The sequence below is a fragment of the Telmatherina bonti genome (assembly GCF_933228915.1).
Source record: "Telmatherina bonti genome assembly, chromosome: 22".
NCBI classification, from domain to species: Eukaryota; Metazoa; Chordata; class Actinopteri; order Atheriniformes; family Telmatherinidae; genus Telmatherina; species Telmatherina bonti.
This window is the reverse complement of record NC_136631.1, coordinates 13,190,547-13,214,131: the sequence shown is the minus strand read 5'-3', so window position 1 is coordinate 13,214,131 and position 23,585 is coordinate 13,190,547. Positions and strand designations below refer to the sequence as shown.

The following is a 23,585-nucleotide window of genomic DNA, read 5'->3' as shown; positions in this document are numbered from 1 at the left end:
GGAAGACTATGCAGGCTGAAAGAAAAATTAGAGGACAAGCTCTGTTTGTTGCTGTTGTTTTTATTTTTGCAGACAGTTTGTAGTTTTGTTGTGGCCTGTCGGTTCAGTCTCTTCACTCCGGGTCGAGTGATTACAAATACAGTTCTACAGCCAATCGAGGTGAATCCAGAGTAAACAGTGAAACATTTGATTGAGTTCTCATAAGCTTAAATTGAGTCAAATGAGAGAACACATTACAAGCCAACCAATATTTGTTGGATGTCAGAAAGGTCTATTCAGTAAAAAACAGGAACTGCTGATTCCAATCAGCCAAATGCAATGATTCACTTTGAAGTATGATGTGATTTGCATCGGGCTGTACTGAGGTTAAATTCAGCTCATTCAAATTCAATAAAAGAAACAGACAAACTGAAAACAATCCAGGCAATTCAGACACAAACAACATGAACCGCCGAGTCTGGAAATGAATCTTTATTGCGGCAACATTCGACCACATAATGAGTCCTCCACCGATTAATGAGGTTATGATTCTGATGGTATTGGCCTTCAAGACAAAGCGTTGGAAACAGATCCTTATTGCTCCATTAGGGACTGTGATTGTTCCTCTGCCGAGTCGGCTAAGGTAGCATTCCCACATTCCCACATCCATTACCCCTCTGCTCCCCGCTAAGAAGAACTTTCACACCCATGAGAAGGGAGCAGAGTACAGGCTTGTTAAAATGGCCTTGTTAAAATCTGCTCATTTTGCTTTTTTAATTGGAAACACACACATTGTTAAGGGTCATTCACAGAAAATCAACACCTACCATGTATGGTAACAGATAGGAGGAAACACAGCCTGGATAGCAATCTGTCTGACAGCTCAGGTTTTAGATAAAGAAGGAAATGAATGACCAAGAGCTCTTCTTGGAAAGCTGATACTTCCCCTTCAAACTATCTGGACTGGTTTGTTTAAAGGTCCTGTAAAGACATGCACAGCAACAATGGATTAGCGCTGTGCTTATAAGAACAAGACTACCTTTCTGTGGTTTTGGAGCATGTCTTGCATATTTAGGATACACCCTTAAAGAAATCTGGTAGAGTCCCAATCCTTCAATCTGATCATCACTAAAACTTCTCATATCATTATTTACCAATTAGCTGTGTAGAGGAAAACAGCTCTTAAGATTTAGATTTTTCATTTAAGTGATGTGCACTAAGTAATAAAATACATGGAATAGATAAGTGAATGTTTTCTGTGTGGTAAAGTCACCAGTCTTAAATTAGAAAATAAGCATCTTGCTCAAAGAGAACAAATGTGCTGGATAAATAAAGGGTTGCAAGTTACTGACTAGCACACACTTAGTTTCACATGCAATCTGGTTTCAGATGAGATCGAAGATAATGCTAATGTTAGCAACTCTGATTGACCAACAAAACCAAAACCAGTTTTTATCACTTAATCAGATTTTGAAGGTCTGTGGAGTTGCTGGTCAACTCTAACCAGCTAGAAAGTGGACAGTTCTGTGGTTACAATTTCAAAGTATTTTGTGATTATTAATTGATGAGGATGCCCTCTTAAATCAGCTGATGGAAAAAAAAATGCATAAATATTCATTTTCAAGCTATAAAATTGACTTTCAGACTTTTTAAAAAAGTGTGCAGATTGCGTGCAACGGAAACAGAAACGAATGCTGTACTTTAGCTACTGAGGACTCGTGTTAAAGATACAGTGTTAGCCAAAGATATATTAAATGTTCCAGTGTGTTTTGCATTAACAGTCTATAAATGGATAAATTGGTCAGCGGTTTGAGCATGGAAGGTTTAAACATTTGTGAGAAATTGGCTTTTTTTTTCATTGCAAATGTATGGGAGTGTTTCCATCAGTACATACTGATTATGAATATTAGAGTACAGATACAGACTTTATTTTATTTTATTTCAGTGCATTTCATTTAATTTTATTTCAGTTCTTTTTATTTTATTTTATTTTATTTTACCAGTTTATAAATGAAAATAAAACCTGGATGTTTCCATGATGCCTTATATAACAGGCATTAAATGCATTTTTAGAAACAGCTTTAAAGGGTTAGCTGCTTAAATGTCCTCAACCAAATTAAGGAGCTAAGATTAACATAATTAATTAGCGACTGCATCAGTTTTTTTTTCATTCAATTTCAGAAAAAAATAAACACTTTGCTTTTAGGTATTTCAATGTGAAGTCAACAATGCATTCTTTAAAAGCTGATACAGAATTATTAGTGGTATATTTTTGCGTCTGTTGCCACTGTAATCAGCACTATATGTGCCATACGAAGAGTGGAGGCGTGACACACAATCAGAATTTGTCAACAAATTGCTATCTTCACATGAGAGTCTTTCAGACAGAAAATAACAATCACATGGACCTTAAAGAGCATTTTGACATGTTTGCATTATTGCACTTGACAGAACAGCTCTTAACACACTTCATTTGTGCAGCAGAAAGGTCTCATGCAGCATCTGTTTTATCCACAACTGTGTGTTTGTGCACTTTTGACTATTAGGCTTGTTTGGTTAATCATAATGTGTGCATGTCTGTGCATTACGTTACATTCGGGCTGGGTGAGGTGTCTGTGTGTAATAATGCTTGTATGATGCATGTTTTGTTTGCTAAGCTATGAAAAACATGATTATAATGTAATCTCCCCCAATGCTTTTCAGTCAAATGCAAGTCGCCAGAAGATGGAAACACTTCACTGTGTCTTCTTGTGCTGCTTCTTAAAAATCCTGAGCTGTGTCTAACAGGATATTGCAGCTTTATTTGAGGAGGGGAGGGATGCTGCAGGTCTTAGGAGGGATACACAGGACATCTCAGACAGGTTTAAATGTTTAAATCTGGTGATTTGGGTGGTCATGGGAGTCATTTGTGGAAACGTCTATATCTCTAGACTTTTTCATTATTACTTTCTCCTGAAAACCATAATCAAATCCTGTCAGTAGGAGCTTCAAAACTGCAAGACCAACCTGAACTACTTCTGGCTCTACGAGGAAAAAAAAAACTCTACAATTCTTTTCTCAGGGGCAAAAATATGCTTTGCCTCAAATGCAGTTTAAAAAAAAAAATTTCAATTTTTTACAACAGAAATGCAGTCAACCTACTACTGACTGTGTTGAACTGCATTACTGACAGGCTTACTGCAAGGGGGTCCAGAGAAGAGGCTTTTCCTGAAAGTCTCTCCAAATATTTCATGCTAAGTCCATAATGGCATTATCATCCCAACAAAATGGCCAACATTTCATTTAAAATGCTGAAACTATCACCTGGAAAAAAAAAAAAAAAGAAAAAGCAACAGCTCTCTAGCTCAATAACCTTAAAAAACCATGAAGGATTCTGTCAAACACATTTAGATCTGCAAAAAGATTTGTCACTCATCTGTCTTATTTTTGCTCTTGCAAGTCTGGGACAATGTTTGGCTGGTGTCAGGTTGAGAAGTAATATACCAGTCATCTCCTTATAGTATTTTATAATTCCACATTTTCAAAACTGTGTTTTCTACATATACAAATGCCACTCTGTGGAGTTGTTCTAAGGCTGTTTCCAGGGAGGCTGAACAAGCAAACAGCGTATGACTATGTAGTCACTGAACTAAAACTTTTTCAAATATAAACTGTGGTTACATCAGCTATATTATCAGCCTAATATAAGAACCCACATCTAAGGTGATGAGCTAAAGATATTCATTAAAAAGTGATCATCAGAGCTCTTTTACAGCTGGCACTCACCACTAATTGGTACATTTGTTGCTGTCCCTGTGCAGCTAACCTTGTAATTATAATATGATTAAGAAATTTTGGGCATGATTTTCTTTATTCCTGAGTATTTATTTTTATATGTTACCCCTCTCTGCTTACTTTTGGCATGGTAAAATGACAACAAAAGGATGATTGCAAAGTAGATGCAATCTCATTACCCTGTCAGCCCCTACAAATTTCTATCCCGCAGCATTGTCCTGGATTCTCAGGTCAAACCTTACCCACTCTCATCCTGCCTAACGCTGAACCACTTACACTCGGGATGAGTGCCAGATTCAAGTTTCTCATTTTCTCCCAGTATCCCATGTGATGGCACAATATATGTGAGTGTGTATGTGTGTGTGAAAGCCAAGATGGGTTGGCAGAAGGGCAGATTGTCTGCTTACCCTCTGCACCAACCTTCAAACCCTCCTCTCGCCCATCACAGCTGCCTTCCCCCCGTATGGATTTAATTTCTTCTCTTTTTTTTTAAAGTTAAGTTTCAGTTGCACTTTTCGTTCCTACTTTATTTTACTTTAAAGATGAAAACATTCAAATCTTGCATTCCCGTTCTGATGCCAGCTGAATATAATACCCTCATTTTTAAGGTATATTGCATCAGACTGCATTAGGAGCTGTTTTGAATGTGTCTGTTGTTTGGTGTCAGGGCAGACTCCAACCCCATGGAGTTTATAAAACCTGGTTCATCTCTTTTTTCTTTCTGTCATTTTTTTCCTTTTTTGCACACACGTTGCTGCAACATCAAAACCAATGTGAAGCTTTTCAAGATTAAAGAAGTCTTGAAACTAACACAGTTAGTAATGAAAATAACAATAAACTAATCTGACATGATAAAAGAAATATGAAGAAATTGACCTGATTTACTCCCACAATTCCATAAAAATAAACATGCTGGAAGGTCTACTTCTGCTATGTGAGTGTAAATAATCAGGTTTTCTGTGTCCCAACCTCTTTTCAGAACAGCTTCAAGTCTGGGATGTTGCTGAGAAGATTTTCCTAAAAATCTTTTTTTTAACACATGTTGATTGGATCAAGTTCAGTTTTTTTTTTTTTTTTTAATTTCTAATGTATTCACTTTACTCTTTTTAGAGTACTTAGAACCTAAACATTTAGTGGTTGATTCATTATTTACACACTTCATTGGTTTCGTTGTTTTTCGCTGTATTAGAGAAAACCATGTTGTGCGGTGAGTACTTTACCACTGAATAGTTTATTTAACCACACTGTACCTGTAAAGGTTTACAACATGGCAGTGTTAACATCTAGCTATCAAAGGGAGTAAAAATAAATAATGTATTGTTTAACTAGGCCTCAGATGGGGAAAATAATTTTGATTACAGCAGATTTAGCAGATTTCTTTCTTTTTTATTTTCTTAAAATTAGATCAAACAGTATGCACAATAGATTTCTAAGTTTAAATTGTCTTTATGTGCTCATGTTAAAATTCCTGATTTCATTTCCGTGGTCTTGTACAACTACCTTTACATGCTTCAATGTGAGACAAATATATCATTTTCTCATATGGTACATTGCTGCAGTGTCTCATCACAATCCTAACAGATTTATTCCTCATAGATGGATGTTCAGACATTTTCTTTAAGGATTCACCGGTATAACTCAGATTTACTAGTCTCATCAGTGATAGCAATCTATCCTGGTCCAGGTTTAGCAGAACAAGCCCATACCATGATGCTGTCACCTCTATTTTTCAGAGAAGTATGGGATTGTCATGCAGAAAACTTCTCATTGAAACTACAGATTATCACCCGGGGAACAAACCAGCCTCCTTTAACAGAACTGTAGTCACCTGTGTGACCTTGCAGATAATAAAATGTGTTTTCTTTTGGAGTTATCTTTGTTGTTTGGCCTATCTGTGAGAGGGTAACAATAAGCTGGGGTTTTCTCTATTTGTGCACGATCTGCCTGGAATGGCAGCTAGAATGCAGGACTCCAAAGTCTTTAAAGGTAGTTTTATAGACATTTCCATCTTGATTGGCATCAACAGTTCTTTTTCTGACATTTCCTCTGTTCATGTCACACTTTTATACATTTTCTCTCATTTTTCACTTACTTTTTTCCTAAATTGATCTTAATTTTGAAATTTATAATCAATTTTCCCTTGAAAAAAAAACCAAATGTGATATTTACAAAGTTAAGAGAACAACTAAGGACTACACCACAACCATACCTCTAATCACCTTGTTAGTCTTCTTACACTCGGTCCACTTCCTCTACTGTGTTTATCTTGCTCTCTTGACCTCACCTTTACCCCTTTCCTCTCCCTCATCTCCTCTTCCACCCTCCCTCCATCCACCCTTTTGTTCATCTAGCCTCCTTCTGACTTTTCTCTGACAGACTCTTTATCTCTCCCATTCCTCTGCCACTAATCCTCTTGTCCCTCTTACTACCTCTTTTTCAGGCACCATCTAAGGACCGGTCTTAAAAAGCCAGGGTCACTGACATCCTGAGACAGTACCCTCATACTGAATCTCCTCTACCTGGCGTCTCATCATGACATCCCAGATGATTCATTTAATCAACTTTCCCAACCTCATCCTGACTTGAAATCACTCATTAAATTATCTTTATTACATCATTCATTCGTTCATTTTTTACACCACTTATTCCTACTGAGGGTCACGGGGAACCAAAGTACACCCTGGACAGGTTACCAGTCTGTCACACTTCATTAAATCACTGAAGTCAAATTGTTTTGGTGTGGTCCTCACTTGTGAATCAAATCATTTGCTTCAGTAGGTTCTCTTATTCTCCTGTGTGAAAATTTGAGATGGAAGTTTTTGGCCTTATTTAAGAAGAAACTTTGAGAAATCTTAAGAGTTTGTTGCTTTCAAGCGCTGCTAGGCCAAATCTCACCTAACTTATCTCTCCTCACATCTGTAATCAAACTTATTCACTTTGAAATAACAGCAATGAAACCATTGGTCATCAAAAACTGGTAAGGTGACCAGCTTACTGGTGATTCCACTAAAAAGGTCAATTGATTTAAACATAATTGGTTTAGCTTGTTGGGTCATTTGCTGCTAACTAGCCTCTCTGACATGATGGAAAGGTTTGTTTTTTTTTACACTTTGTTTTTAGTTACTTTTATGATCAGGGCTGAGGATCCCTCTAAGGGGCTCTGTTGCCAGGGAATCTGAGAAGACTGACTATTAGTGGGGTGTATAAAAGAAAGAGATGTGTGGAGGATTAAGGACAGAGCAGAGATGGGGCGACAGAGTTTAAATGAGACAAAAATGGCCAAAAGAATAAAAGAAAAGGGGGATAAGGGAAGGAAGTAGAGCGAAAGAGTAATGAAAGTAAAGGGAGTAAACTTTGGAGAAACAGAGAGGAGGATAAGATGTGGAATCAGATGGTAGGACGTAAGGAGTGCAGCATCAGCGCGCCTATGCTCATCCCTCAGTCTGTGGGGCAAAGCATGTAGAGTTTTTATATCATATCAGAGGACAAATGGCCCCTGTTTGGAAGGGAGGAGCGAACAATGAAGCCATTTACAAATGTAGCAAAACAGCTTTAATGAAACTCAAAGCTTTTCCGGTGACGTAACCGAGTTTATTTAATAATGATAATCATAGGATGCTCGTGTCATGTTCCTCCACGACCTTATTTACCACCTCATCTCCAAGAGTTAACAAGACAAGAGGACTGATGACAAAAAAAGACAGGAAGGGGAGATAGTGTGAAAGTGTAGAGAGCATTTCCTCTACATCATAGGTCATGGACTTCTCAGGCCTGAACACACACTCTCTCTCACACACAAATATACACACTGGTGTGACATCTGCTGCCGATAGGAAGTGTCACACTGCAGTCTCTGCTGGGGCCGGCCGTCACAGATGTTCTTGGTGAGGTCCTCAGTCCAGCCCTCCACCCTTGGGACAGTTAAGGCCGGCAGTCCAGAGAGACTGAGGGACAGGAAATCTGTTTTTTTTCAATTGAGCAGGACAGTGGATCCATAAATACACACACACACACACACACACACACACACACACACACACACACACACACACACACACACACACACACACACACACACACACCCCCTCTTAAGGCTGTACTAGTGTTAAAAGAATGAAAACAGACAAGAGACTCATTCCAGAGTGCATTCTGGCATTTCTGCGGGTAGGCATGTGCTTTTCTTTGTGTGCATCTGTATGTGTGGTATGTGATGGTGGGAGGGTGGAAAGACGCTGTATGTGTGTATGTGTGTGTGTGTGTGTGTGTGTGGTTGAGAGGAGAAGAGGATGATGTGGGTGTTGGACAGCAATTGCAAATAAGTTTTGAAAAGGAAATTATTGCAAGCTTTTTCATGTGTATGTGTGGGGCAGTCTGGAGATTCCTGATGCCTGCTGGTCATTAATAAACATGATCATGAATGTTTAATCCCCATCAGTGGGGTGCCATGGAAACCCTCATGGGGGATACTGACAAACTTCCACACACCCAGTGCTATACACACACACACACTTGACAGATTGGACAAGTGGCAGGAGGGAGGTTTGAAGCAAACAACATGGGGTTAATGACTCCTGAGCAGGATATGTAGTTACTTTGTGCAGGAAGAATATCATCTTTGACTTATTTTACGCACTTATCTGTTCCGTAAATCTTATGCAGCTTTCTGGGAAAATTGACATCATGAATGTGGGGTGTTAAAAATAGAATCATACAATGATAATTCCTTCTTCTCAAACATTTTACTGAAACAAAAACTAACAACAGTTGCGGGCATAATACAATGTAAAAATATAAATGTTGTGTTAGGTGTCGTCTTGGTCTGATGATGTCAAAATATGATCTGAATGATGACGAGGACTGTTTAAATACAAGCTATTGTTAAACCATAAGTTATTAGGTTCACCTGTAAAGGTTATAATGCGTTTTACAATACTGCAATACTTGTAAGCTGGAACATTTAACCATCAAGGGGACTCATAATAGTTATTGTTTGGTTTAAGGAAGCTTTAGATCGGAATATAAATTTTAGTCACAGCAGATTTCTTTTTTTTCTTTTTTTTTTATGGTATCAAACAGTAAGCATCAGCATTATTAGGCTTCTACTGTGTCGTGCTCATGTTAAAGTGTCTCGTCACCATCTGTTGACGTTGTTCCTGCATTTTCAATATCCCCCTCCTGACCGTCTCACCTGAAAGGATCGCTCGCATGATTGCTCAAAAATGACTGGTTTGCTCATTTTACCGTATGCTTGATTCCTCCTAGTTTACTTACTATGCAGACATGATGCTAAAACGTGAGCCTGAACAAAGCAAGTCAAGCAGTCGTCTTCAAGAGCAACCAGGCTACAGACATTACTGGCATCACTTGATGATGTGATGATGTCTGTTTTCTCCTTCACCTCTATGATGTCTATGTGCAAGAAAGGTTGAGAAGTTTACGGCTTACAGATGCAGTCTGCGATGGATCCTTTAGAAAGTATTTTCAGTTTGATTACATCATATGGAGTTGTTAAAAAAAACAAAACAAAACTGGAAAATGTTAATGGTGCGGATCACGTAAACACATTTTAATGACATTTGTGTAACCTAAATGGAACATGAGACTAAAATCGGTAAAGCAATTACAAGTCGAGTGACGTTACATGAGTTTGTTGATGTGCAGCAGCAGCTGCTCAGATGTTAAGCCTTGCTAACGTCTCAGCTTGCAGTGTAGCATGCAGAGTCTGGAGCTGAACTTGCTGGATGTATGGGAAACCTGCTCATAACACAGGATGTTACTGGATTTTGTTCTGTTTCCTTTTTTTATGATTTCCATCCAAGCACAAACTGGCACAAAGCAGAAGATGAAAGTTTTGTTGTGCAAATTGTGAAAATTAATTAAATTATGAGCTGGGTTTTGCTTATGATCCCTTTTACTGTAAACTTGGGCAACACTGGAAAAGACTGGAATTCTTTAGTGGCTTTGAATTGCTTTGGTCCATTTGGCTCAGAACATTGAAGTTGTTTGGCTTATTTTCACATAGTTTTGGGCTAATTATGATTTTAACCTCAACGAATGAAAGACAAAAATAAATCATATGCGAGATAAGTCTGAAAAGTTACAAAATGTATTTTAAAGAATGACCTACTTTTCTTTAAAAACTTACAAATCTGACTCATTTTAAAAAGGATTTATTAAGCTTGTTGGGATGGTTGATGCATTAAAACCCAACATAAACCAGGACCACCATGATAGCCTAAATTTTTAGTTTTCTGTGGAGGAAGAAAAAAGGCTTTTTAAATAAAGCAGCTCAGAACTATATTGTGATCATTTCTGCAAAAGGAATCGGCCTGATAAAACATTTATTTGTTTGGCTGAAGAATCTGCTGACATTCACCACGAACATGGTGATTTCTGTGTGACTCCCCTATTTGCCGTTCAGGAAATGTTGGTAGGAATGCATTATGTAACTAAAAAAATATTTTAAAACAATAATTTGTTCAGTGTTCAGTCAAGGAGACTCATCTCAGTCATTTAATCAAAACAGGCATGTTTTCAGACGGTTGTTTGAATAGGTTTTTGCATCAACAAAAACTGAAAACATTTGCGTTGTGCCATTATTTGAGCATGTATTTGTTCCTTTACAATAAAATAATTACTTTTTTTTGTTCATTTGAAATGGAAAAATATGAAAGTTTGGTGGGGATTGGTACATTTTGCAAGATTGAAGAAAAAAACTTCTGTTATGTGACAATTTACAGTGATAAGACCATAGACTGTATATAAAGAGATCGACATAGCCTCCGTGACGTCACACATAGGTTTCTGAGGAGCTGAATTGAAGCTCGGTGGGCGGTTCCTACCATCGTCATCTTGGCAGCATCATGCGCGTCGTCTCGCCCGGAAAATACATAGATGGGCAAAGAGGTGGAGCTGAGAGGGGGGGCTGTGAGTGTCATGGTGGACAATTGACATCGAGCGAACTCCGAGCTTTCTGTAGCTAAAAGCTAACCGAGCTAACCAGGAGATAACAAGAGCTAACCAGCTAACGGAGGTAAGCGGGCTAAATCTAAGTCACGTTGTTAACCGTCCTAAAACCGCGGTTGTTCTACGTTTTTCTGACTTGAAGTCGGAAATTGGTACCTGTCAATCAAAAGGACACGCCCCTAAATATGCCAAGCTTTGAGATTAAATTACTTTTAAATGGGCAAGTTAGAAAAAAATTCACTCCCCCCACAGTTGTCATGAAGGTAAACTTGACCTATAAACCAAAAATGGATTTTTGGAACTAGGCTGTAAACATGTTTATTTCTGCCGTGAAGTTGGCCTTTTTAACATGGGAGTCTATGGGGATTTGCTCTGTTTTGGAGCCAGCCTCTAGTGGATGAAGGGGGAACTGCAGTTTTATGCACTTCACTTTTAACCGCAGGAGGTTGCAGCTTGGATTAGATTTGACCCTTTCAGTGACATTTCCTGTTATCTGCCTTTTGTTGGCAATAAAACCTCCCAAAACATTATAAAAGTGTGTGAGCATATTTGCAGAAATGTGTTTACATAATGTTGAAATGACCAGTCCCTTTAAAAAGTGAACAATGTTGTATGATATTGGCAAAAACTGACATTTTTTGGATTTTTTCTAACCCTGCAAACCTGCACCTGCTTGTGAATGTTACAAGTATGGTTTGTGCCTGTATTTGAAAGTTATTCTCACTGTTTGCTCGCATTTTATTGAGCTAGGGCCTAAGTAAATGTTTCTTTCTATCATGTTTTGTTGTAGTCGTAAATGAAATTGGAGTGGATGACCTGCAGGTCATAGATGAACAGATGGACAAATGAATACAACGAGTTAATTTGCTTCCTACATTGCAGGACCTATGTGACTATTACACATACGTACACTGTGATGATGATGCTCAAACAATATATTGTGTAGCTCTAGAACAATGTCTCCAAAACAAATATGGAATGTCTGGAGTCTGTAAATTCGGGCAACTAAATTATAGCCCAGATAGAAAGGAGCTGTGAGCGTGAGAGCCCATTTTCTTTCTGTATAATGTTTTAAAATTATGTTCATTTGATTTATGGAAACTTTGGCTTCTCCTTCAAACACTTCAATTCATCCATTTTTCCTTCCAAGATTAGGTTTTAAGGAAGAATACAGTTCAAATCCTTCAGGAAAAAAAACAAAAAAAACACCTGGTTTGATCATACCACTTTGATCTTTACAAATCTGTCAACTTCCTCTTACTCCTCTTACCACTCCCCGCAATTCTGCACAATTCTGGTGAGTCGGGAATTTCCTATCTTCTTAATTTGACACCGTCTGCTCCATCTCTTGTGCACACTTCTGAGTGACGCCTCTGACTCTCAGGAGGGATTCTGCTTCTTAGCATCGTAAACAAATAGGCAGACAACCAGGAGGCCTGCAGGGCTAATTATCAACTAGCTGCCGCTAACAAACAGCACAGAAAGGAAGCAAAGGGGACCGGGGGAGAACAAACACTCACTATTTGTTCATGTGTGGGCAGTTACACACACACAGAGACACACACAGAACACCTTTGTGGAAACAATGAGGCTTATTTTAGTGAATGAGGAGGCAGGTGTCACATCTGCAGGAAGGAGCTGAGTCAGCTTTTAATAACCAGGTTTTATTATGTCTCTCCAATGATGACAGACATGTGAAAGGAGGCGACACAGACTGCACGAGAATAAAGCAGACAGAAACGCCTGCAGTGTGTTAATGATGCATGAGCCTTCATGGCACACCTCCCGTAGCTGCATAGGAAGAACGAGCGGAGGCTTAATATTCAGAAAATTAAATGAGTGTGCATGACTGCAGAAGCTTTCTCTCATGAGAGCAGCGTTGATGTAAAAAGCAACTGCAGGAGGCTGCAGCCTGCACCTGCCTGCCTTTCCTGATGCATCCCATGTCTCTATTTTTCTCCCATTTTCAGGCAATATGTGCTGCGCTGTCAAACGGCTTGCTCTGCTTGCTCAGCATCTCTGCACATCTACTCCCTGCATTCCCCCCTCCATCTTCCCCCAAAACAAACTCGCATAGTCTCAGTTTGTGTTGGCAGATTTAATAAGCTCCACGTAAAAACACACACTGCTCAGGTGAAAAGGTGTTCGTTATTCTAAGTTGTCTCTCTGCCAACGCTTTGATTTTCTTATACCCTCCCTATGTTTGCAATAGCAGTGACCTGTAGCCTCCCATCCCCCCGATGGCCCCGCATTCACCCTGACGAAAAGTGCAGACAGTCGCAGAGAAGAAGCACAGCACTAACAAAACTCCTTTGAGGACTTAAAGTAGGCCACCGTTGTCAGTTAGCAGCATGTAAACATATAAAGTGTTTACTGATATTTATGCTAGGAAACAATGGCGCAGCTTACAACAACGATTAGTGACCAACATCAGTGTCAACAGATGTCAATACCAATCCCTGAAAGAAGCGTGAAGACTCTGCGAGTCATGTTTGCAGTGAGCGGTTAAACTCTTGTTGCATTCTGACAACACTGACACACACACAGGTTACCTAAGAGTGCACAATACAGTGAACAGCATGTTGACCACTGATAGCCAGCCTTCATGGTTGGCAGATAAACAGGCGTGACAAACAGACTTACTATCCTCCTGAGGATGTCTCAGAAACATCTACACACCTCTAAGTACTGCTAACCCCCTTAGTTTAACATGTAAGCAAACAAAAAGCCCATCTGAGGTTGCAATCAATTGCATCCGCTAGAAGACATGAATTCCTGTGGGGGAAAAAATCCACAAAATCCCTCAAAACAAACCAGAATTAAACATTGCAGTATCTTAAGTACAGTTTTTAAAAGTAAAAAGACCAAATAGTAATGCTCTCCTGTGATGAAGACCAGTAAAACCAGAATCTGAGAGGACTTCAGCCTGGTTGGGCATTTCCATTAAAGGTACAGTGTCAGAATTACTGACATCTAGTGGTAAAGATGGGCATAGCAATCATGAAACGCAGTTGTAAATGATGGTGGCTGTCAGTGCCCAAGGTCCTTCCAGATGTAAACTCGTTTTCATCCGCAAGTGGATCCAGTGACTAATTCATCATTATGTACATGTTTACTGTCTTCTTCTATGGTCTTTTTAAGGCATTACTTATCACAAACAGTTCTGGAGCACAGAGCAACAGTCCTGAAGGTTTTCAATCTGTCATTGCTCCAGGGATCTCCAAATCTGGTCCTTGAGGGCAGGTGTCCTGAGGGCATTGTATGTTTCCCGACTGCAACACACCTGATTCAAATAAAACCGATCTCCACACCTAATGACCCATCCAGTTGAATCAGGGGGTTGCTGCAGGGAAACATACAATATTTGCAGGACACCAGCCCACTGGATTTGGAGATCCATGCCCTGCTCCAACGAACCTGGGTCAAATTACTGAGTCATAGTGAAGAGCTCCCTCGACTGTTAGACCAATTTAATTTGAGTCACGTGTGTTGGTGCAGGGATACAATGAAAACCTGCAGGACTGCAGCCCTTCAGGACCAACAGTGGATACCACTGCTTTAGCACTTATCAAACCTATCTCACTTCACACAGAGTTTTGATCCATTCAGAGACACTGTGATAAAAATTGTGGCACAAATATGGCCGCTGACTTGTATGTGGACACCTGGCAAGTAGATATGACTCATTCTAAAGCCCTATTTACCATATACCCTAAAACTTTTCCCATCGCATAGTTGAAAAAATTCCATTTATACCCCTGCAGCATGAAAACTGTTTCCATGAAGATGGACAACGCAAACAGGGCTGGAAACAGTATGGGGCACACTAAAATGTAGTTGGTGGTGAAACTATATAGGAGTGTATTTGGTAAGCCGCTGTTTGGATTGAAGTGTATTGATTATCTTGCACATGTAATCAGTTGGTAACACTGAACTGGCCAGATTCTTCCAGACTTAAACATATTTTGATCTTTGAGTAGATCTAATGGCCTTAAGTGCAGTCATGACTCTACAGGTTGTTGTTGTTTCCCTTTCAGCTTGTCCTTCTGAAGGGGTCATCACAGCGAACCATCGCAGAACTGAGCTTTTTTTTTTATGTTTTATGACGGATGCACTTCCTGACGCAACGCGCAGTATTTATCCGGGATTGGGACCGGCCCTTAGAGAACAATTGCATCTCCTTCTGTGCTGCAGCAGCGTAAGGGAACAGGACTCGAACCGCAAACCGTCAAGCCACAAGACAAGCTGTGGCTCTGCCATGACACTACAGGTAACTACTTCAAAACTGTGTACATATTTGTTGTAGTTTTATGTGCCTTATAAGGTGTGAATTTTCCCAAACGGTGCTCTGGAACCCATAAAACAAAGCTGGTATTGCAGTTTTAACTTGGTATGGCGAGTAGATATAGCTGGCTTATTCTGACAGAAAAATTATTTTAACAAAGGGATCATTATTTTTGATTATATCTTAATTTGTTTGTTTCATTGACCTTTGATTTAGTTAAAAACTCAGTCTTTAAGTTAAGTTACAAAAAAATTTTCATGTATAGAAAAATTTCTAAAACATCTTTAGGAAGATTTGAAAAGTCGATATTTAATGTGTATAAGGCAACTCAGACCTTCTAAACTTACTGAGCAGGAATCTCGTTCTGTTTCTACTCATATCATGGATGCCATCATGGCCTCAGTATATTTTTGGCATTAAAGAGATGAATTTTTTCTTTGCTTCTCTTCATTTCATATAAACTAACCTCCCTCTTGCTGTGGTATTAGAGCTCATACAGGAAATTAAAAGGTGGTTAGTGAAAACCCGAAGATCTCAATATAAGCTCATATTTTGACAAGCAGACGTAGAATCCACAGCTGCCTGCAATGTGGTGGGACACCAGAGCGACCTTGCTCCTCTCTAGACATTATTTGCAGGCGCCTGCATTGCTGCTGAACTAGTGATGGGTTGGTTGGTTGGGGGTGGGGGACACTTAAGACTCCTCCCAGTCCAGGAGCATCTGCTGGTGCTGATAACGGTGAGCCAGATGGGCAATGGCTTCTTGAAAGCAGTGACAAAAAAAATAAGTTGCATTCACTCTCACTGTGGTGAATAATTACAATGGCGGCTGAGTGTGAGCAGAGATAGAGGATCCCTCCCCTGCATAACCAGGTGGAAGGAAGATGGATGGCTCTGTTTTTTTGTTCCAACTCTGTCGCTGGCATTTGTGCATTTGGTCCCACCAACACATATTCTTCTTCTCTCTCTTTCCATTTAGAAAAGACATCCACTGTGTGCTCCTATGATACCTGCGTGCCCATTGCAGACACAGGTTGATTTTAGTCTGGTGGCAATGGGAGACCTAATCAATAGTTTTAATCAATTAAGAATGCAGCAACTGAGAAGCTGCAAACACAAGCCAAGTCTCACACTACAAAGGCCTCACAGTATTTATCACACTGCTATTATATTGATCAGAAAAAGGTACAGAAAGAGGAATCTCATGAACGCATTTAAGAGAGGTGACATGCTGATGCTTTGGCTTGGATTTTTTTATGCTCTTACTCTAAAGCTAAATTTATTGTTTCAACGAAACAAAATGACATGTTTTGATATGCTTTTCTGGTGCACTGGTGTGGGACATAAAATAGAGGGTTGGAGGGGTGAGCATTGCAGATTTAAAGCTGTTGCTCTTCAAGAATCCAAGCTGGTCTAGCAGATAAATGCTGTGGCGCAACACTGACCTCAAATGGTCACACGTGGTACTGACACTACTAATTACTGTGACAGCGGTACAAAATCTGTGGATGTGTACCTTTTAGTCTGTAATATTATTAATTACTGAGAATATTCCTTACATAATAAATCAGATCTCGAAGCTCAGCCAGTACAGGACTAGAAAATTTTATGAGTCCCTTGTCATAGTTTAAACCCCTTTTACAAGCTAACGTTCAGCAATCTGTCTAACTGACTTCCTCACAGTAGGGACCTTCTCTGCATCTGACCTACAGTTAAAAGCAAACACTACTACTTCCACTGGGGCATGAACTAGCAATGTATCATTATTTCCATGCAGTTATGATTTAGGTGCTCTGATGAGCTGCCCATGCTGGGGTAATCCTCAGCTAAAGGTCAGGATGCTTTGCTTCATTCCCGTGGGACTGGCTAGCATTTATATGGTGTATAAACAGGCTGTGATGTGCAAATGGCTTGGCACAGTAAACACCATTAGACTCAGATTGGATACAGGTTTTAGGACTGGGGGGGGGGGGGGGGGGGGGGGGGGGGGACCCCTCGATATGTCCTAATTTAAAAGAAAAGTATTTTGTTTTCTAGATAAAACAACCTAAATTCATGTTATTCCTTACAGTCGTCTACATATAACAGCTGGATGCTGAAGGATCCATTGAGTAAGGATTTATTTTATTATGGTCCATGTGAGCGGCAGCCAACTGCTGCGTACATGAGTGTCTGTTTGGGGGCAGATAATGGTTGATTCAAAGTCTCAGTCTGTCAAACCATTCAGCGGGGAGGTCAGTAGGATGCTGGACCTGGCCAGCTGCCTGAGGCTTTAGGAGCCAGGTGGGATACAGAAGTTTATGGACCGAGTCATGATTAAAGACATGCGAGTGGATATTTTCAGATTACACTCTCAGGTCCGTAAATGCTTAATCCTGAGCCAAATTACTACTGAGACAGTATTTGTCTTTCTCTGTTGTTTGGATTGGGCCAAGTTTGTGCATTTTTGGAAGTGCCAATGCAGGACATATGTCTCCATAGAAATAAAAATAGCATTAAAATAGCAGATTCTTTGATGGAGGCGATAGTTAAAATAAATCCTCCACCTTGTGTTTTCCGACAATAGTCAGGCCATAAGTGAGCAGAGATGTGCTGTGCTAGTGTGTGCTGAGTAGGCACTCCCTCCAGCTGTAGCAGATGGGACCCTGACAGTGCTGGGTGGAGGGAGGACGTCTACTCTTACCCCCTCCACTTCTCCCCCTTCTATATTTACTTGTTTGCCTTTTGTTCTGCAGAGTTTAGCACCAGGTGGCTGTTTGTAATTTACATAAAATCAGTGTGTAATTTGGCAGCTTTGTAAAGAGGGCGTTCTGTAATCATCCACAGCTTTATTGAGAGGTGTGAAATACTCAATGTGTCGTGTGACTGATTTTTTTACACAGACTTTTAACTCTCTAAAGTATTTGGCCTCATTGTAAAACCAGTAAGGACTTTTTGTTCGTATTTATTCTCAGCTAAGAAATACACATAAGTGAAATACTGCATATTTTTATTGGTTAAAACTAAACATGAGCATTGGTGTTGGTGTAGAATAATTAATCTGATTGGCCTGGATTAGAATTCATGACAATACCAGGGTTAACAAATCAGATGCACCTTCAACTTTTATTCAACATCACAACTCCTGTAGTAGACATTTGGTCTGAGAGAACAGCAGACTATGGATTACTAGAAGTATGTCTCAACAGAAAAACCACTACAAGTATGAAATGAAGAAGAGAGACACAAAGGTTAAAACATGGCTACAGGCCTGCATGCACAGAATGGAGTACATATCGTCCTCCTTTAGGTGAGTGCTGTAACAAACTGTGCAGCTAGCACTCAAATGGTAGGTCAGTCAATTCTGTGCAGGTTGCATTTGTTTCAGAGAGCCCTCTGAAACAGAGTTGCACGCACAGTCCGGAGTACGTCACACAGAAGCGTTGGATAGCATCATGAACGACAAATCCATTCAAAAAAGGCACAATACCATCCTCAACAGTCACCCAGCAAAAAAAAGCTTCGGCAAACATACAGGCTGAAGTCATCTGAAGCTAAAAAACTACAAGTCCCATGGTTGCATCCAACAAAGTGCTCTGTGGAAAGATGGTATAGCAGCAACTTGAGAGCATCAAATCGACTGAAGTGACAGCACACAGTGTGTACAAGTCTGTAAAGTGAAGCAGTCTTATTTTTCCACTGGTCTTGGGTCAGAAAACACTTCTAAAGCATGTATTTTTAAACACAAAAAGCATGTTTATTTAAAACTAAAACAATATGCACCCAACAAGAGAACAACCCTCTGTTCATCTTCTTTTTCTCCCTCCCCCCAGCATGAGATTTTCTGTTTGCGTTCACTGTATAATTAGAAACAAATTACACACATTTATTTTGGGGGTACAACATTTTTATGATTTCAATTCAATTTAAAAATCTTAATTTTTTTTCCCCCCCAATTAAAGCAGCTGTTTCGGTCTCACTCTGTTGTAGGCCATTTATAATGTTTTCGAAACAGGAATAGACATAAAAGCATTCATGGTAAAATTGCAGAATCGGTTTAAAATAGGAGGAGACAATAAAATGGCTGACCAGCTGCTAGTTTCAAATATCGTACATGATCTGTCCTCAATCCGTAGTCGAACAGCCACGATTTCTTACTCTCTTCCATAGGAAGGTCCAGCTATTTATCCCCAAGTACAATTAAAAACATTTTGGCAGGCATTGCAATAAAATTTACCGAGTTATATTACTTAAAATGGGAGGTGTGGCTTTACAACTTAAAAAAAAAGAAGGAAAAAATGAAATAAAATACAAACAAAAATCTATCCATAAATCACCTAAGGAGTCTTCTATTTAAGTACACTGGTATTTGTGAGAGATAAAATCATTTGTTATGGTTATCAGACAACTGATGTGAGTCAGTATTCATCATGTCCCGTGTTGTGGCGGTACTTTACTGACATGAGTACAGAGAAGAAGAGACAACTTTACAAAATGATCTTTTACCTACTGAGTGATGATTATGTCCCCTCAGTGTCTGTGACAGTGTCTACCACTGGCTGACTCGGAGCTTCCTCCATGGGCTCATTCTGTTCAATGTCTAGGTCCTTAGGAGAGGAAACTTGCTCCTGCTTTGGCTCTGTTTCAGGGAGCAAAGAATCACACGCAGGGTCTGGGGTGGGCTCCGGAGAAGCCTCTGGAGTGGGCTCAACCACACCGACACTGTCCTTTCCAGGTCCATTGACCCATTGTGGTTGGGGCGAGGAGGCTTCCTCTTGTGACTCCTCCTCATCCTTCTGCAGGGGATCCTGCTTCTCTGGAGAGGGAGTCAGACCTTCGGGGAGACTGTTGGCTTGCGTGAAGGCTACAGGTGAGTCTTGGGATGAGACCTCAGCCTGCGGTGAGGTGTGGATGGGGGTTTCAGTGTCGGGAGAAGCAACGGTTCTCGAGGGGAGAGGGACAATGGGTTGGGGTGGCGACTCTGCTTGCTGCGGGGTCTCTGATTGAGCAGATGACTTGGACTGAGTGGGAGGCTCTGTCAAATTGCTCCGACCCTTATCGTCAGATGAGGGGTCAGGTGAACGGAATGAGGGTGGTGACTGTGTGTGAGGCGCCTCAAGTGAAGCTGGCGTTTCTGATCGGGGCTTGGAGACAGCAGATTGGTTCTGTGAAGACGGAGGCCGGATCTGAACCTGAGGCTGTGGCTGATTCAGACCCAGAGGGGGAGGTTTGGCCTGAGCTTGGGACATAAGAGGCGACTGGAATCGTGACTGAATCTGAGGGTTTAATTTGAGTGGTGCAAGAATTTTCCCTTGATTCAATGTCAAGTTGGGGTTGAGAGGCGGAGTAGGAAGTAGTGGCGTTGGCAAAGGAAGGAGAGGTGTCCAGCCTCCACGCTCACGGTCCCTCTCTTTGTCATGGTCTCTGTCACGCTCGTGGTCTCTATTGCGTTCTCGGCCTCGCTCCCCGTCTCTCTCCCGCTCCCTTTCTCGTCCTCTTTCACGGCTGTGGCGGTTACCATTCATATCTCTCCTGAAGTCAAAATCTCTTTCATCTCTATCCCTTTGCCTCTCCCACGGACGTCTTCGATCATCTAGGTCTTGATGTAGCTCACTGTCGAATGAAGCTGCGGTCGAACCACTACGGTTCCAGGGTTGTGGGGCTCCAACACCTCCGCCTGCCACTCCTCCTGCTGCTCCAGGACGGCTGTCAAAGCGGCTGGAAAAGTTCTGCCCAGGTGGGGGGCGTTCATCCTGAAAGCCTTTTGGACCACCTGAGGCTGGGGGGCCTCCACGGATGCCATCTCGTTCATCAAAGTCCCCTCTGGTCTGGTTCCAGCGGTTATCAGGAGTGAAGCCTGCAAGAGCCTGCAAACGTCCCACTAAGCTGGTTCTGGGTGGCTGAGTTCCAGGGGTCTGGAGCAAGGGAGGTCTGCTTCCTCCTGTCCCTCCACCACCTCCAAGGGGGTCCCTATGCTCTGGTGGAGGGGTTCGTAAAAGGCCTGTGCTCTGCTTTTCCATTGGAGGGAAGCGGTAGTCTTGGTCTTTGCCCTCATCAGCCCCAGAGGAGGACTCGCCCTCTGTTTTGGATAAGCTTTCACCAGACAGGTTGGGGGCTCTGTTGAAGGGGTCCACCTGAGGAAAAGGTGTCCTGGCTCTGGCTTGAGCCTGGAGGGAACTCTCAAGGAGGCCTGTGCCTTGCTGGGTAGGGCCCTGCTGCATGAGGAGTGGGAAGCGGGCGGCCGCCCCAGGTTGAAGAAGGTTAGGCCGCACATCCAGGGGCAAAAGACCAGGCATCCTCTGTCCCCCCAGACCAGACTGATGCATCTGATGTGAGAGGGAAGCTGTGGGGTGCATGCCAAGTAGACCCATCCCACTACGGACTGCATTCTGCATGCCTGGGAAAAAACACATTATAGAAATAAATGTTAACAATCTTCTTAGTGAAAAACACACACACACAGTTCCTATGACCCTAAATGTAAACTTAGATTAAATAATAAAAAAAAAAACAACAAATTGAAGTTTCTTCCCTTAAGAACATTTTAGCTTTATCTCACCTTGTAGTGCCAGCTCTGCTGCAGCATCCATACCCTCTGCAGACTGTGGAGTTTTCTCATTAGTGGCTTGCTGAGTGTGAACACCCACTGGGTTGAACACACCAGCTCCTGGGATGGCTGTAGGCATGAAGCTTCCAGGGATTGTGCTGGTTGGAGGGATCATAGAGCTGAATGGGGTCTCTTTGACAGCTTCTTGGCTGGAGGCCACTGAAGGCTGCACTAGAGCTATAGGAGAACAAGAGAAGCAGAAAATGTGATACAAAGACCTAAAAAGACACTTTAAAACTATATGCACGTAGACGTCATGGGGAGGGCATAGATGAAAACTTACATGTAGTTACTGAAGGCATGCCTGCGGCCTGTGCAGCTTGCATGAAACCTACACAATGACAAATAATAGAGTGAGCTTGAGAATTTCTAAAAATGCGATGTTTGCACAACAGTTTTAGTTATTTACTTGGAGGAGGCTGTGTGGCATTGAAGCCAGTTCTAATGAAGGGGGGTGGTGGCCCATAGCCTGGTGGAGGTATGCCCATGGCGACTGGGAAGGTAGGAGGCACCAAACCTACTGCACCGGGTACTGCCTGGGCCACTGGTAGCTGAATAAAACAAAGAAAGCACTTTCAAGTTCTTTGCGTTGTGGTTCAGTTTCCTTTTTATTTTTCCCAGCGATTTTTCTAAAACCTGTTCTATCAAAGTTTCTGTACCTATAAGACAATGTTTCATTAACCCTCTACTGAACATATGAAAAAGAATAATTACAGTCTGTTTACAGATGGCAAATGCAACTCTTGTGTACCTGTACGGGCATCATGGTAACCTGCTGGCTGTAGGTGTCAGTTTGAGTATTCGATACCGCTGTAGTCTCTGCACTCACTGGCTGACTTGTAACTTCCTTGGCTGGTTCAGAGTTCTTATTTGCTTCCCACTCTGTAGTCACATTAAAAAAAACATTTTAAGTTATAATAACTTTTTGTTAGAATCTAGATCAGTTCTTTTTTTTCTGTTTTGCTAGATCTTAATTTATATTACACTTCTATATGACATTTCTATTATAAGGAATTTGGGCATAATGATTAACATAACAAATAACTAATAAAAGAGGGAGTGAGGCATAACAAGATCAATTAGGAAAGCTTTTATACTTAACTAAGTGAAGCTGACATTCAAACAAACATCACTCCCAAATCAATGGACCTACTGTTAATGTCAAAAGAAGCTTGTCTTTTTTTCCCCTCACCATCATTGACTGTCTCCTGGTCAATAATTCCCCCCTCAGCAAAGCCGTCAAGGTCATCTAGCTTAACTTTCTCCCAAGGTATGTAGGTGACACCCAGATCCGCATCCCAAAACTGCTTATACTCCTGCTTTACTCCTTTGTTCAGAGCCCATGCAATCTGGAGTGGACAAATAAACAAAGGTCAAAACTGTGTCTTTTTTTCCATTTTCTATGGAATTTTCTTTAAGCATGGTATGATGTGCCTGGAAGTTAGGATTTTAGCCACTGGAGATCAATGGTAAAAATTTAATTAGAAAAAACATCAAAGATATTGAATACAGACTGAATTAAATTATAAAGGTAAAGGAGGACCTTGATGATCTTGGAGCCGATCTTAAAAGAGCCAGTGCTGAGCTTCTGGAGGGCACGGTATGCATCCTGTCTGTGCACCATACATATGTAGGCACAGCCTCTAGGAGGGATCATCTGCAGAGACACAGATTATATTACACGGGTTGAAAAGGTTAAACAACAACACATGTCCACAATGAAGAATGCCGGACAGACTAGTGCGAAAAGAGAAAACAGGAGACATATAATAAATGTGTGGTACAGAAAGCACAGGTTTTACAGTTTGCTCCATGTCAAAAATTTAAAGGTGAATTTTGAAGATTTTCCAGTAAATTGCCATAATAAAAATTGAATAACACAAAAAGTCCATATTATGTATGTATAAAATCATAATTTAACTTCCTCGACATGTAAATAAATGTTATTTAGCTGTAAAGAACCAAAGCAATTTTTTTAATAGCATTTTATAAAAC

At 40.8% G+C, this 23,585-nt stretch overlaps 1 protein-coding gene across 2 annotated transcripts in view; it reads right to left on the bottom strand.

Annotated features, from left to right (window-relative positions):
• Positions 1–18,128: 18,128 nt before the first annotated feature.
• The window catches only part of scaf8 (SR-related CTD-associated factor 8), a 31,381-nt gene continuing 25,924 nt past the window's right edge, over positions 18,129–23,585 (bottom strand). For both annotated transcript variants that reach the window (XM_079261900.1, XM_079261901.1), the window contains 7 exons: positions 23,134–23,247; positions 22,783–22,939; positions 22,342–22,472; positions 22,000–22,141; positions 21,874–21,921; positions 21,543–21,767; positions 18,129–21,380 (listed from right to left, as the gene is read on the bottom strand). In XM_079261900.1, the coding sequence (XP_079118026.1) occupies positions 19,504–21,380; positions 21,543–21,767; positions 21,874–21,921; positions 22,000–22,141; positions 22,342–22,472; positions 22,783–22,939; positions 23,134–23,247 (2,694 nt within the window). In that variant the 3' untranslated portion in view covers positions 18,129–19,503. The remainder of the gene's footprint in view (positions 21,381–21,542; positions 21,768–21,873; positions 21,922–21,999; positions 22,142–22,341; positions 22,473–22,782; positions 22,940–23,133; positions 23,248–23,585) is intronic.